Here is a 16543-nt window from a genome sequence, read left to right as displayed (position 1 = left end):
ATAATAGGAAACAGGCTTTTAGAAGAATAATAGGTATACCAAACAATAGTAGTTACAATACCCTTTGTACATCAACAATCAAAATAAGATTCTCGAAAGTAATATTTGGAAAATGTTTAGATACAAGAATAATATATTTCGTTCTCATCATCTGTAAATGGTAGGAATTAAATTTACAGCCTAATTAACAAAATATAGATAACTGATCATTTAGGAATGTTAGAATGCTTATTTCTGCAATTTCAATATTATTGTGACTTTTATGTGCTTAGAAAATGTCTTTAACTTCTTCTAGCAAAGTAGGGAACATTATAGAGTGTTTGATAATGTTGTTAAACTATATCATATTATAAGTTATGTTTTGCATTATTATAACCAGTAGTACATTGTAGGGGAAACTGACATTCGGCCGGGAGAGAGGTGTGCTGACCACATGCGCCTCCATATCCGCATCCAGTGACGCCTGTGGGCTGAGGTCAGTCGGTACCTTTGGGCCTTCGTGGCCTGTGCGGGTGGAGTTTGGTTTAGTTAAGTTTAGTGCATTGTAGGAAGAGCATAAATATTCGGCCTCGAGTATTGTTAGGGCAGACGAGTGTTGGATCCACTAGAAGAGAGATCTGTGTGTACAGTTGAGATAAGTTCTTGGTGCATGATTCAGGTTTGGATTTACAATAGAGCAACTCGTGTGTTGGACATTGTCTAAAACAGCATATGAGAACAGTGCAGGGACGGATTATTTCGGAATGTTAAACAGTTCGATTTAATATCGCAAAAGGCAGAACGATATGTGACTTGATATTCGTACATTCTTGAGTATTAGTGTTGAACAATGCAATGGACCTCACACACGCATTTCTATCAAATTACTGCATCTGGACTATTTAATATCGCCAGTGTAGTATGTGCTTCCGTCGGTTAGCTGTAGTAGTAACGACGAGGCTTATTACACCGAACATTGATCATGAGCTCATGACATACAGGTTCTGAAATGAATAAATCTACGTACTTACTTTACTTCAGTTGCAGCCTGCATCATTGTAATGAAATCCATTATGGGATCGTGTATTTATTGAACAAGCATATTTTAGCTCATGTGGGGAGTCGTCGAGGGACACTGAAGGCAAGATATTCACAGGTATTTAAACCATTTTTAACAACTCACTAAACGGTGGGACGTTACAAAGTGCATTCATTAAACACAGTTTTCCGAATTTCCTTCGCCGAAGAAGGTGAAGTAAATATTGCAGATTTTTAATTAAGAACAGCCCTACACGTGATTAATTTAGAGGTAGATCTCTTTGGTGTAAAGAAGCAGCTTAGGTTGTGTGATAAAGGGAAGTCTTCCACTCCAGAATGTACACCATTTGATTTCCTTTCAGAATATGCTGATACAGAAGCTCCATACATAGCAGTCCTCCACATCCGTTCGCTCGACGGAAGATCCGTGTCCGCAGACTGCAAGTTGCACAGGTCACACCAATACTCACGAAAGGGTATAGGAGTCGTACGATGAATTACAGACCCATATCAGAGACGTCGATTTGTAGTTTAATTTTGGGACATAATCTTTGTTCGAACATCATGAACTACTTGGTAGGTAACGATAAACTATTGAAAAATTGCACGGGTACAAAAAATATAGTTCTTCTAATACACAACTAGTTCTTTACCCGCGTGAAGTAATGAGTGTTACCGACAGAATATCTCAGATTTAATCCGTATCTCTAGATTTTAACACCATTCCTCACAAGAGATTTCAAATCAGATTGCACGCCTACGGAGTGCCGTCTCAGTTGTGCTACTGGATACCTGATCGCATGTCAGAAAGGCACTGTTCGTAATGATCGACGAAAAGTCATCGAGCAAAACAGAAATGTCAGGCGTTCCCTAGGGAAGTGGTGTAGGCCTTCTTCTGTTCCTAATATGCAAACGATTTAGGAGACAATCTAAACAACCGTCTTAGACTGCTTACAGATGATGATGGCATTTACCGTCTGTTTAAGTTAACAGAAAATCAAAACAAGTTGCAAAATTACATACAAGGGAACCTCCCCATCGCACCCCCCTCAGATTTAGTTATAAGTTGGCACAGGGATAGGCCTTGAAAAACTGAACACAGATCAATCGAGAAAACAGGAAGAAGTTGTGTGGAACTATGAAAAAAATAAGCATCATATACAAACTGAGTAGTCCATGCGCAAGATAGGCAACATAAAGGAGAATGTGAGCTGACGAGCGCCGTGGTCCCGTGATTAGCGTGAGCAGCTGTGGAACGAGAAGTCCTTGGTTCAAATCTTCTCTCGGGTGAAAGTTTTAATTTTTTATTTTCAGATAATTATCAAAGTTCAGGCACTCACACATAATCAACTTCGCTCTCCAAAATTCCAGGACATGTTCAGATTTGCTTGGACATATACAGAATTTGACGGTCTACGCACGGAAACATTTGAAAACGTGAAAAACATATGTTTTGACAGAGCACAGGGAAAACTGTGCGACTCTGAAACTGTTGCATTCATTTGACGCAGTTTATGTGACAAACTCTTCTGTTTTCATCACTTTTTTTGGAGTGATTATCACATCCACAAGAAAACCTAAATCGGGCAACGTAGAAGAATCTTTTTACCCATTCGCCAAGTGTGCAAGTTAGGTGGGTCGACAACATATTCCTGTCATGTGACGCACATGCCGTCACCAGTGTCGTAAAGAATATATCAGACGTGTTTTCCTGTGGAGGAAACGGTTGACCTATGACCTTGCGATCAAATGTTCTCGGTTCCTATTGGAGAGGTACGTCCTTTCGTCTACTAATCGCACGGTTTTGCGGTGCGGTCGCAACACACAGACACTAAACTTATTGCAGTGAACAGAGACGTCAATGAATGAACGGACAGATCGTAACTTTGCGAAAATAAAGAAAGTAAAATTTTAACTCGAGTGAGGATTCGAACCAAAGACCTTACGTTCCGCAATTGCTGACTCTAACCACGAGACCACGGCGCTCATCAGCTATTGTTGTCCTATATGTTGCGTATCTTCCACATGGACTACTCAGTTTGTATATTTTGCTTATTTTTTCATAGTTCCACACAACTTCTTCCTGTTTTCTCGATTGATCTGTGTTCAGTTTTTCAAGACCTATCCACTGTGTCAATTTATAACCAAATCTGAGGGGGGTGCGATGGGTAGGTTCCCTTGTTAGTCGTGCTATCTGTATGATGCAAAAAGTGGTGTACCGTCCCCAGTAGAAATATTACAAAAACTTGGAAGTGGTATTTGGAAAAAACATTTATTATATGATTATACGTGAACATTAACCGCTCAGGCGATATGTCATTTTCTCTCATGTGTATTATTATTGTTATTACTATTATTATAATATAAAATTCTGTGCGTCATTTTCGAGTGCATTAAATAAGAAATATGCACTCTAACAATAATGAACCACGTAGATGGAAAAGAAAACATCTTTTGTCATCTTTTATCCGTTATCACTTTCTCTCTTCTTTTCGATTCGATTAGTCGGACATCTTGGTGAGTACTGTTGAATGTAAGCATTATTGTACTTGTAATCAGATAATATATTAGTTTCATGCTGTTGTTCACTTTTAATTTTAGGACGTGAGCCCTATCTCACGTCCACTCTCTTTGAATATCAGTAAATCAAGTTATTTTCAGAACAACAATTGCAGCCACAGCCGCCATTAATTTATGAAATTAGCGGAAGCGAATAATTCGCCCGCTTCAGTTATAATACACATTTTTTCGACAGCCGCCAGCAGCGGCAACGGAGGACATAGCTTTAAGATTTTTATTTTCAGTTTAACAGCCGAGATCCAGAGCCACGACTCAGACTACAATGCATCACGAAATAAAATGGTAAGAAATTATTCTCTCGCGCGTATGTGGGCAAACTCAAATAATAATCAGAGATCTCATGGTTGAGCAGTAACGTTTAGCCGAGGCAAGAACCTAAAACAGTTTATTTCATTTTTCAGCTTATTCGTAACGTGTTACAAGACCAGTGTGTCTTACAATTATTAACGTGATTAATGATTTTTCTAAGGATTAACTTTCATTGAACAAAGCATCTTACAAAAAGCTTTTTAATTCAAATCAAAGAAAAAATTAAACTAATAATCAAATTAGTAATTAATTCTGAGGAAAGCCCACCACTTAATAACGAGATTAACATAAAAAGAAAGAGAAAAATATTTTATATTATCATAAATCACGCGAGAGTGGCTAAATATGGAAACACGTGAAGTCATTCAAACGAGTACTAAAAGAAATCCGTTAAATTTGGGTAACACGATAAATCACACATCTAAAAGCTGTCAGTGGATTTAGATACCTACAAATTATAATTACGAACAACTTAAAATGGAACCATCATGAAGACTGCATTTACTGGTAGAACACCTAGAAGACGCTATAGATCTACTAACAACAGTACCTACAGTACTCTTGTACACACTCACTAGTGTATTGCTGTGTCGTGTGGAATCCTTACCAGACATGACCGACAGAGGACATCGAACAAATCAAGTAAGAGCAGCTTATGTTAAATTATGACGAAATAGGGGAGAAGTGTCACTGATATGATAAGCGAGTTAGGGAGGCAATCATTAAAAGAAACGCGTTTCTCCTCGGGACGAGACCTTTTTCACAAAATTTCAGTCACAGACTTTCTCCTCTGATTGTGAAAGTGTTTTACTGGGGCGGTGTACGTAGGCAGAAATCATCACCGTAGCAAAAGAAGAGAAATTAGGGCTTGTATGCTTAGATTTAAATGGTTGTTTCTCCCACGCGACGTTCGAAAGTAAAACGGTAGAGAATCGGTTTGTAGGTGGTTCGATCAATCTTCTGCCACGCCCTTAAGTGCGAAATGTAGAGCAGTCACGTAGATGTAGATACAGATGCATAGCGATACATCTATAACAATTGCACAGAATGCAAAAGTAAGTTCGAAATATCGATCGTTACGCAAGCGCAGTAAATCTTAAGCTAGGGTAAGCGCGGGTATGCGTTTAAGCACCAAGTTCGTGTCGTTAGTGGAAATAATGATGAACCCAGTATAAGAGGCCTTTTGAGTGTTACAATTTAACAGTAGTCGTCCTCTCACGGCAGTTCAGAGAAGATTTCGTCAGCGTTACAATCAAGTACCTCGAAGTGCAACAAAAATCCACAGATGGCATCAGAGATTTTGAGAAACACGATGTTCCTGTAAAGGAAAACTTAGCGGCCGGCCATGTGTATCAACACAAAACATTGAAATATTCTTTCTTTTGAACTTAGTCAATGGAAATCTATGTACGAAGCTAGTATGGAGCTACAAATGCCCCAAACCAAGTTGAAAGTGAAACGTACGTAATAGAAAATTTACAGGATTTCAAATAGTAAGACTACGTTAATCGTGCAAATTACGCTGTGGCAAAGCTGCACGTCTAATTTTTAGCGATGAAGCAAGATTCACCAGTACAATAATCCGTTGTAGGATAGTGTTAAGCCTTCGTGTTTTTTTTAACGTCAGCGTGACTCACCAAAAGTAAAATTTTTTCTGTGTGATATCAGCACAAAATAGCAACGTCTGTTTTTCTTCACAAGGCTAAATGTCTCAACAACTCCTTTACCTAGACATGTTTCAACAGTAACTCATGACCAGGACAGAATTTTCATGCAAATGCTTATATTTTTTCTATGATTCGAGAAGTATGCTCTTTGGATAATATGTTCTAATTACTTATTTTCTTACGTTTAGGCATGGATTTATAGTGCATATAAATGCATATTTTACCTACTTCGTAAATAAGCTTAATACTTTCGGAAATCTTTATTGGTGCTGCATATTTTAGAGGTATTTTTATTAAAATACTCATTCTTTAAAAAATATGGATATTTTAATTGTGTGTTCAGTTTTTCGTTTCTTTTTAAAGCTTATTGTTTTATATTTGGTGATGATTTTTTCGGATTCGCTGCTAGGAGTTACTCTTCGTGCTTGCTCAGTAGTACGTGGCCATGGTTGCGGGAATTCCCTCGACTCTCATCAGAGTTGCACCAACATGGGTATTAAAAGATTAGTGGGAACTGTGTATTTTGGATCAACAGTTTTAAAGTTATTTTTTAATCTGTAAACGATTTTTCAAAAATGTTTCATTGCATAATATTTGGTAAATTTAAATTAAGGCAACACAAAAGTGACCAAAACTCATTTTCTAAGCCTCCCTGAGTGACCTATTTTGAGTTGACTCCATTTTCTGTCTACAGAAAATCAGATCGTATTTGTGGTGAGTGGTGACTGCTAGCTAGCGGCTTGTTTTTACGGTTTAAGTTCTTCACAATTAAATGCGATGCCACAAGTGAAAACAAGTAATCGGTCGAGAGTGCAACAGTATGAGTGGGAGTTCGAAGGGGAAATGATAACGACAGATGGAAAAATACTTTATTGCCGTAGGCGTGAGAAAACAGTTCATAATGAAAGACGTTTCCAAGTCGTTCAGTATGTGAACACTAATAAACACTAAGAGAATGTAAGACATACATCCACGAAAAGTGGCCGGCCGCGGTGGTCTCGCGGTTCTAGGCGCGCAGTCCGGAACCGTGCGACTGCTACGGTCGCAGGTTCGAATCCTGCCTCGGGCATGGATGTGTGTGATGTCCTTAGGTTAGTTAGATTTAAGTAGTTCTGAGTTCTATGGGACTGATGACCACAGCTGTTATGTCCCATAGTGCTCAGAGCCATTTGAACCATCCACGAAAAGTGCTCCCGTCCAGATGTTGTTAGGCGAATGTTGAACACTACTGTTTTTCAGTTTTCTGTTGATTTGTGCGAAGCTTTTTTCGGCAGATACTACGTTGTGGAAATGAACTAATCCTGTTGTGAGAAATTTCGTTGGGAAGTATAGAGAATGTAAAGTGCCACACAGATCGACTATTTGTAAAAATAACGTACAGCAGTGCTACGACCATACTATTAAAAAGTAAGGGATCTGATTGAAAATTATTTTGTATGGGTGTCCACGAACGAAACAAAATATAGTGAGGGTCGATTTATTTCAAATACTGTAATTGGGTCTCTTGGATAAATGTACGGTCTAAGCAGTATCTGCTTGGGGTAGAGAAGTTTCAAATGACAAATGGTCACGCAGTTTTCCCATTTTTTTAAGGATTCCATGAATTTACTATGGCCAAATGGCATTCAGTACGAGCATTGCTGTTTGTGTTTGATGGAGAAGTTACATGATCAAAGCCGGTATTGCTCTCAAGGTTATACTCCCCAATATGATACACTTCACTTGTCTTGCTTATGGGTTACATCGTTTTGCTGGAACTGTTCGTTCAAATTTTCATCCTGTTTACAGGTTAGTGTCTAATGTGAAGGAGGTGTTTTTAAAGTACATTGTAGAAAATAAGCCTTCGAAGCAGTAACAGCTGACTATTCCCCTCCCACGAGAACCAATCATAGCGCGCAGTGCAGTGATTTACTATACCGAACATTTAGAAACTGTTAAGAGGGTCGTTTCTACATTTGATCTAAAAGTACAGCCTCAGTTCAAACTGCCCGGTGTTCTCAACACCCAGAAATAGAAGTTTATCTTGCCTGTTTGTCTGCTCACTTTTCTCATTCTCCGGCTACAATTATTTTTATGGAGACAGGCAGATTTACTCTTTGTGGTTTGTTAAATGTGTTCAAAACTACAGTCTCTAAATCTCATTCTGTCCCTCGAAAAGTTGGTGAGGTAGTAAAGGAAAAAGTTCAGAGGATACTTTAAAAGAAAAAAAAAACTCGAGAGTGAACATGCTTGTGAAATTGAGGAAATTTTAACAGGTAAATGCACTGAACTTCCGAGCAACTTGTCGCTAACAGCGCAGCAAGTAGCCGCTTTTGTATGTACACGCTTGATTTCCTGTGAGTTAGAGAGAAGATTCTCTTGCTACAAGCACATTTTCCGAGACAAGAGGGAAAACCTTAATTTCGAACACCTGATACACATAGATGTTGGGTGTTGCAACAGAAGGGAAGTCGAAAACTAACTGTGAGAACAATGGATTTTCGTAAATTAATAAGTTTTCTTACGTGTTCTGTTAGTCTTTCTTTGTGAATCGTTCACAGGCATTTACCTATCTCTTTTTTGTACTAAATACAACAGGCACGATGCCGTCTTCTGTCCAGGTGAGTAAAGCTGCAAACGGTCTGTGCTTGGAACCTTTGCTGGGAGTGCAGTAGTTGTTTCCGATGCACATCTGGAGCTTTACGTTAACCCTTGGACCTTTATATTGACGATGAATCACAGAAATTGCGTCGGGGTTGAATACAACAGGCACCATGCCTACTTCCGTCGAGGGGAGTAGCGCTTCAAACATTCTGTGCTTGGATCATTTCCTGCGAGTCCAGTAGTAGTTTCCGAGCATCACTGCAGGTTTACTGTAACCCTTGGACCTTCACGATGAATATCAAACACAGAAAATACTATGCCAATTCAGTTTTTATGTCATTTTATGCGAAAAGTGTACGCGCATGTGTTATATGCTTATTTTAGATTTATTTATGCATGTTGTTGTTGTTGTGGTCTTCAGTCCTGAGACTGGTTTGATGCAGCTCTTTATGCATAAATGCATATATATTTAAGGGATTATTGCTGCATGAAGGTCTGGTCGCTACTGATGACACACATGAATACTGCATTCACGGCATAGATATCTTATTAAGGTGTAGCACTGCCAAGGAGGGCCATGAAGATTCGCACATTTTTAAATCAACGCGTTCCACACCGTTGCATCGATAGTGTTGGGCATCATGACGCTGTGTTCTGCTCGCGGCCATCTACATCTTCCGTTGTGACTCTCCCGGAATTCTATTTGTAGGGTTACGTGACATACTTTTTATGTGTGCCTCCTTTCCCGAAAACAGTTCCCAGAACTCAAAATGCGCTACAACGATGAACCAGTCCATTGAAATTTCTTTTACATTCCAAGTAATTCTGATCGTTGTATTATTGTGCATTATTAGTTGCCGCTGTTAACGGTATATTCATTTTCAATTGTCCTGTATTACATCTACTCTCCTATGTTCTGGTTTAAGATGTTTCTGATTCGTTGTCGAAGTGAAGAACCATCTACTGATCGTTTTCGTCTATATCCACATGATAACTCGGCATGTCTACCGATTTACTCTCGAACAGCTAGTGTGAAAAATGAACAGCAAAGTCTTCCCGAATAAGCGCGCTTTCATTTTCTTTTAGGCTGATCGCCATTCCTCCATATGTAAGTGGTAGGAAATGAAATGATTAGTCATTCGGAGGAGAAAGTTGCTGACTGAAATATGTTGAAACATTTTCGCCCGCAGAAAAACGCTTTTGTTCTAAAGTCTGCTACCCCGAGTCTGTAACATTCGTGACACTGTCTCCCACATTTTACGACAACACTACACGAACAGCACTTGTTTGCAGATGTTAGATAGCCTCTGCAACTCTTAACCGGTAAGAATATCTCATTTTATAGCACTACTCTTGAAGAGGACTGACACGCGGTATGCAAACGGATCTTTCCACTGCATTAGATGTGCAATAAAACGCAGTCTTTGGATCGCCTTTGCAACAGTTCTTTGTATGTGATCGTTGCACTTTGTTTCCTACTGTAATTCTTCGGTATCTGTGTCATTTAACACGTAAAAAGTCTCTTTAGACTCACGTAGATGACTTAACAGTTTTTGCTGTTCCTTGAAAATTGCTGCTTTTATCAACGTTAAGAATTACTTCATAAATCACTTTGTAAGCCGTTATGATCCTGTGTTAACTTTCGTACACTGTAAACAACATCTTTACCAGTAAAGAAAGCTACTCTAATTATATTCTAAATCAGTTTCGCAGGACCTGTCAGTGTTGCGTCAGTTAATACGAAATACGGCCTTCCTGACAGGTAATCACGAATCCAGTCGCATAGCTCACGCGATGTTTGATAGACATTTGATATGTTTAGAAGCCGTTTCTGAAGAACGATGTCGAAGCCTTCAGCAAATAAGCCTTCGGGAAATAGAAAAGCAGGGAATCGCCTTGAGACCACCTGTCGATAAAGTTCATCGTATTTGACAAGCACGATATTCAGTGAATCCGTGCTGACTGTGTGTCTTCACACTGTTTTCTCCGATACACTGAGACGAGGAGGCAGCCAAAACATTAGAATATCCAGCTTAAGTGATTCTGAAATCTGGATGCTGTCAGCTAATTATAAAAACACTATGGTGCTGCAGGAAGTAGAAGTGGGACTAGTTCATCCCGTAAAGGTGCACTGCTGTGTAGGGTGAGGAGATAGCAGGATGTGGCTGGGGCATATATAGTCAGCTATAGCGAACGACCGAAGGGGACAATTTCCGATCGGCACCAGGGGAACACATTCCAGAAGGGTATTTCTCGACGAAGCCGTTGTGGGTGAGAGGTTTTCAAACGGAGAGCGTAACGGTCACACTGCGCACGACGCGAATTCGAGTATCCTAAAGCTACAAGTACATTGAGCGATCTGATTTAATAAATAAAAGAGCAAAGATATGCAGTACTGTTAAAGGCAGACGTATGTCTCAAGTTACAAGATAATATTATTGTTTTGCGAAAAGGTGTGGCTTGCGGTGGGGGATTTGGTGAGCGCATGTTGGCTCAGTTCAAAATCGAGCAGTTGAATCTAATGTCGACGCTAGCCTGCTGAAAGCTCAACATACCACAGATGTTCCACAGGGTCTGGACAGTGTTAGTTGAGTAATACGTTCCATTTAAATATAGTAGTTCACTTGGATTAGTAGCTAGGCTTATATACACGGTGGTCCATTGATCGTGAACGGGCCAACTATCTCACGAAATAAGCGTCAAAAGAAAAAAAAACAAAAACTGCAAAGAACGAAGCTTGTCTAGCTTGAAGGGGGAAACCAGATGGCGCTATGGTTGGCCCGCTAGATGGCGCTGCCATAGGTCAAACGGATATCAACTGCGTTTTTTAAAATAGGAACCCCCATTTTTATTACATATTCGTGTAGTACGTAAGGAAATATGAATGTTTTAGTTGGACCACTATTTTCGCTTTGTGATAGATGGCGCTGTAATTGTCACAAACGTATAAGTACGTGGTATCACGTAATATTCCTCCAGTGCGGACGGTATTTGCTTCGTGATACATTACCCGTGTTAAATTGCACCGTTTACCAATTGCGGAAAAGGTCGATATCGTGTTGACGTATGGCTATTGTGATCAAAATGCCCGACGGACGTGTGCTATGTATACTGCTCGGTATCCTGGACGACATCATCCAAGTGTCCGGACCGTTCGCCGGATAGTTACGTTATTTAAGGAAACAGGAAATGTTCAGCCACATGTGAAACGTCAACCACGACCTCCAACAAATGATGATGTCCAAGTAGGTGTTTTAGCTGCTGTCGCGGCTAATCCGCACATCAGTGGCAGACAAATTGCGCGAGGATCTGGAATCGCAAAAACGTCGGTGTTGAGAATGCTACATCAACATCGATAGCACCCGTACCATATTTCTATGCACCAGGAATTGCATGGCGACGACTTTGAACGTCGTGTACAGTTCTGCCACTGGGCACAATAGAAAATACGGGACGATGACAAATTTTTTGCACCCATTCTATTTAGCGACGAAGCGTCATTCACCAACAGCGGTAACGTAAATCGGCATAATTGCACTATTGGGCAACGGAAAATCCACGATGGCTGCGGCAAGTGGAACATTAGCGACATTGGCGGGTTAATGTACGGTGCGACATTATGGGAGGAAGGATAATTGGCCCCCATTTTATCGATGGCAATCTAAATAGTGCAATGTATCCTGATTTCCTACGTAATGTTCTACCGATGTTACTATATTTCACTGCATGACAGATGGGGATGTACTTCCAACATGATGGATGTCTGGCACATAGCTCGCGTGCGGTTGAAGCGGCATTGAATAGCATATTTCATGACAGGTGGATTGGTCGTCGAAGCACCATACGAAGGCCGCACGTCCCCGGATTTCTTTCTGTGGGAAAAGTTGAAGGATATTTGCTATCGTGATCCACCGACAACGCCTGACAACATGCGTCAGAGCATTGTCAGAGCATGTGCGAACTACTCGCTGTTGAGAGGTATGTCGTTACACGTATTGCCAAATGCATTGAGGTTGACGGACATCATTTTGAGCATTTATTGCGTTAATGTGGTACTTACAGGTAATCACGCTGTAACAGCATGTGTTCTCAGAAATGATAAGTTCACAAAGGTACATGTATCACATTGGAACAACCGAAATAAAAGGTTCAATCGTACCTACGTTCTGTACTTTAGTTTAAAAAAACCTACCTGTTACCAACTGTTCGTCTAAAATTGTGAGCCGTAAGTTTGTGACTATTACAGCGCCATCTATCATAAAGCGAAAAAAGGGTTGAACTAGTCATTCTTATTTCTTTACACACTACACGAATATGTAATAAAAAATGGGGGTTCCAATTTAAAAAAAACGCAATTGATATCCGTTTGACCTATGGCAGCGCCATCTAGCGGGCCAACCATAGCAGCATCTGGTTTCCCCCTTCAAGCTAGACAAGTTTCGTACTTCGTAGTTTTTTCGTTTGACGCTTATTTCGTGAGATATTTGGCCCGATCACGATCAATGGACCAGCCTGTGTATTCGTTACTATGTGAAATATTTTTAGTATGCTTTTGCCAGTGCATATCTTTAGTTATAGCAGTAGTATGTGAGTAAGTGCGAATGTATAAGCGTAAGAGGAAATTTCGTTTGGTGTTATGTGCTCTGATAGGCAATAGACATGCCCCACGGGAAGCAGAGTGTAGGTTGGGAAATATTTTATATGGAAAACACACACAAAATTGTACTGAGATACTTTGAGGGATATAGAAGGTGTCTTGAGGAACAAAATGAGGATAGGAACCCATTTCCAGATACGTCATCCAGCAACACCACAGAGCGGCGAAATTTTAGGTGCCGGCGACCGTGTATGTGCGTAAATACGTACAAGGTGATTGCGTGAAGATGTTACAGACTGTCAGGGAAGATGGCGAAGGTTGAGTGTGTCAATTTGAGGTGAGGGAACCTGGTCCGGAAAGGAAAGAGTCGGAAGTTGTAAGCGAAAATCGTTCTGATACCGCTGGCAGTGGATACATCAGCACTCCGTCTTCAGGCCACAAGGGGCTCATCGGGACCACCCGAACGCCGTGTCAGTTGAGGATGCGGATAGGAGGGGCGTGTGGTCAGCACACCGCTCTCCCGGTCCTTAAGATGGTTTTCTTTGACCGGAGCCGCTACTATTCGGTCGAGTAGCTCCTCAATTGGCATCAAGAGGCTGAGTGCACCCCGAAAGTGGGATACATGCGCTGATATTATTGTTGATAAGTATGTGGGGTAGGCAAATTTCAGAGGTGGTCGTGAAAATATACAGTAAACATGGACACAAAACTACATACCTTAAGAACTTCGAGCACTTGTTCATCTTCGCTACTGTGAAACAAATAGCGTCTAGTGAACAAGTGGTCGTAGTTCTTAAGGTATGCATTTTAAAGCCCATGTTTGGTAGACATTTTTTCTTCCATATTATCACCTCTGAAAGCTGCCTACCCTACAGTCTTAGCAACAACAATACTGGACATTTATTCCACTGTAAAAGAAGTCAGAACGATTTTCGCTTATAACTTCCGACTCCTTCGTCTCTGTACCGGCGTCTCATACCTCAAATTGATACATTTACCCCTCTCCACCATCCCTGAAAGGTTGTAACATTATCACGGAATCACCTTGGATATGCATACATATACAGGCACCGGCGCCTCAACCTTTGACAACCTGTATCGTGGTTGGAAGCATTTTACGGACACGCGTTCCTTTCATCATTATGTTTCTCAAGACAACTTCTACGTCCCCTCGAAGTTTGTTGGTGGAATTCTGAAACACCTTCTTGTGTGTTTTGGCCAGTACAGACAATCGTGGCAGGAAACTTTCTTCAGTGTTCTATGTTCGTAAAGTAATGAAATGGATTTATTTCACTGCTAACGAATGTTTTACTGTGCCTCATGGTACAACCATCACCAGAACACGTTAGCAGAGGTGTAACTTCGCTGTTCCGATTTTGACATGAAGTCAGTGGATTTTTGTTTCATTCTTTTATAGATGATAAAGCCTAATGGTGACCTTCCTAATTAGTAGTTAATTTTTTTATGTGATATTCCAGTCACCAGTTGCTCTATAACAGGTTTTTTAGGTAAACATTAACATGCACAAGCTGTGAGACAACATGGAAATGAAAAGGATATGCTAAGGTATTAAAAGACGTCACAGAGGTCACACGGGTGAATACCTGAGAAACGAGTGTAGCCCTACAACTAACAGACAGACACACCGCCCTAAGCGAAGTCCACTGGCTTTCAAGCAGATGTTGTAAATACGTGACCTGGTGTTTGTGCTAAGTACCAAGACGGGATACCAATTCGACTCTACACAGAGTACGCGAAAGAACTTGCCCCCCTTCTAACAGCCGTGTACCGCAAGTCTCTAGAGGAACGGAGGGTTCCAAATGATTGGAAAAGAGCACAGGAAGTCCCAGTCTTGAAGAAGGGTCGTCGAGCAGAAGCGCAAAATTATAGACCTATATCTCTGACGTCGATCTGTTGTAGAATTTTAGAAGATGTATTCTGCTCGCGTATCATGTCGTTTCTGGAAACCCAGAATCTGCTCTGTAGGAATCAACATGGATTCCGGAACCAGCGATCGTGTGAGACCCAACTTGCTTTATTTGTTCATGAAACCCAGAAAATATTAGATACAGGCTCCCAGGTAGATGCTATTTTCCTTGACTTCCGGAAGGCGTTCGATACAGTTCCGCACTGTCGCCTGATAAACAAAGTAAGAGCCTATGGAATATCAGACCAGCTGTGTGGCTGGATTGATGAGTTTTTAGCAAACAGAACACAGCATGTTGTTATCAATGGAGAGACGTCTACAGACGTTAAAGTAACCTCTGGCGTGCCACAGAGGAGTGTTATGGGACCATTGCTTTTCACAATATATATAAATGACCTAGTAGATAGTGTCGGAAGTTCCATGCGGCTTTTAGCGGATGATGCTGTAGTATACAGAGAAGTTGCAGCGTTAGAAAATTGTAGCGAAATGCAGGAAGATCTGCAGCGGATAGGCACTTGGTGCAGGGAGTGGCAACTGTCCCTTAACATAGACAAATGTAATGTATTGCGAATACACAGAAAGAAGGATCCTTTATTGTATGATTATATGATAGCGGAACAAACACTGGTAGCAGTTACTTCTGTAAAATATCTGGGAGTATGCGTGCGGAACGATTTGAAGTGGAATGATCATATAAAATTAATTCTTGGTAAGGCGGGTACCAGGTTGAGATTCATTGGGAGAGTGCTTAGAAAATGTAGTCCATCAACAAAGGAGGTGGCTTACAAAACACTCGTTCGACCTATACTTGAGTATTGCTCATCAGTGTGGGATCAGTACCAGATCGGGTTGACGGAGGAGGTAGAGAAGATCCAAAGAAGAGCGGCGCGTTTCGGAACAGGGTTATTTGGTAACCGTGATAGCGTTACGGAGATGTTTAGCAAACTCAAGTGGCAGACTCTGCAAGAGAGGCGCTCTGCATCGCGGTGTAGCTTGCTCGCCAGGTTTCGAGAGGGTGCGTTTCTGGATGAGGAATCGAATATATTGCTTCCCCCTACTTATACCTCCCGAGGAGATCACGAATGTAAAATTAGAGAGATTAGAGCGCGCACGGAGGCTTTCAGACAGTCGTTCTTCCCGCGAACCATACGCGACTGGAACAGGAAAGGGAGGTAATGACAGTGGCACGTAAAGTGCCCTCCGCCACACACCGTTGGGTGGCTTGCGGAGTATAAATGTAGATGTAGATGTACCTGTAGAAGCAGCTGTCAGAGGTCCAAATAACCTACAGTAGGTACTTGCTCTTGAGCTGCCCTTGCAGTTGTTGTAGACACCTGAGTCTGCAGCTTCCATTCTGTTTCAGTTGGCGCTAGAGAGGCTTGCAGCGTGGCTGCCGGACTAATCAGCTGTCGTGCCGTACATACCTACAGCGTGGCCGGCTGTGCGCAGCAGGTGGATCGCGTCGGTCACCATGGCGGAGACTGAGGCGTTGCCGGGCTCGACGCTTCTTATCGCCGACTCGCTGATTATGCTGGCCAGTTATCTCAAGCAGCCGGCACGCCGCTGACACCAGTCAGTGGTGGCGTACGTGACGAGAAGGCTGTCTACCATCACTGCGTGGACGAATTGCGTCAGTCTGGTTAGCTGTTGAGATCTGCTTGTTGTTTATTTAAATTGCCATCAATTCGAGCCGCCACAGCTCCAGCGGATGTACTCAGCTTGTTGTCATATGTTGTCCAGCGTGCAGGTTCTAACAATACCACCACTTGCAAAGTAGATTAGAAATCAGATTAATAATGTTGCTCACGCAGCATATTTTCGCTTTATCGGGCAACAACTAAGTTATTCACTGTGGATGGTATC

At 41.3% G+C, this 16543-nt stretch overlaps 1 protein-coding gene across 1 annotated transcript in view; it reads right to left on the bottom strand.

The window, feature by feature from the left end:
• The window catches only part of LOC126262748 (uncharacterized), a 280472-nt gene extending 264319 nt beyond the window's left edge, over nucleotides 1–16153 (bottom strand). The window contains exon 1 of the mRNA XM_049959559.1: nucleotides 16105–16153. Within this exon, the coding sequence (XP_049815516.1) occupies nucleotides 16105–16153 (49 nt within the window). The remainder of the gene's footprint in view (nucleotides 1–16104) is intronic.
• Nucleotides 16154–16543: the final 390 nt, after the last annotated feature.

The sequence above is a fragment of the Schistocerca nitens genome, chromosome 6, assembly GCF_023898315.1.
Source record: "Schistocerca nitens isolate TAMUIC-IGC-003100 chromosome 6, iqSchNite1.1, whole genome shotgun sequence".
NCBI classification, from domain to species: Eukaryota; Metazoa; Arthropoda; class Insecta; order Orthoptera; family Acrididae; genus Schistocerca; species Schistocerca nitens.
The sequence above is the reverse complement of the archived record's forward strand: the minus strand, read 5'-3'. Positions and strand labels throughout refer to the sequence as shown.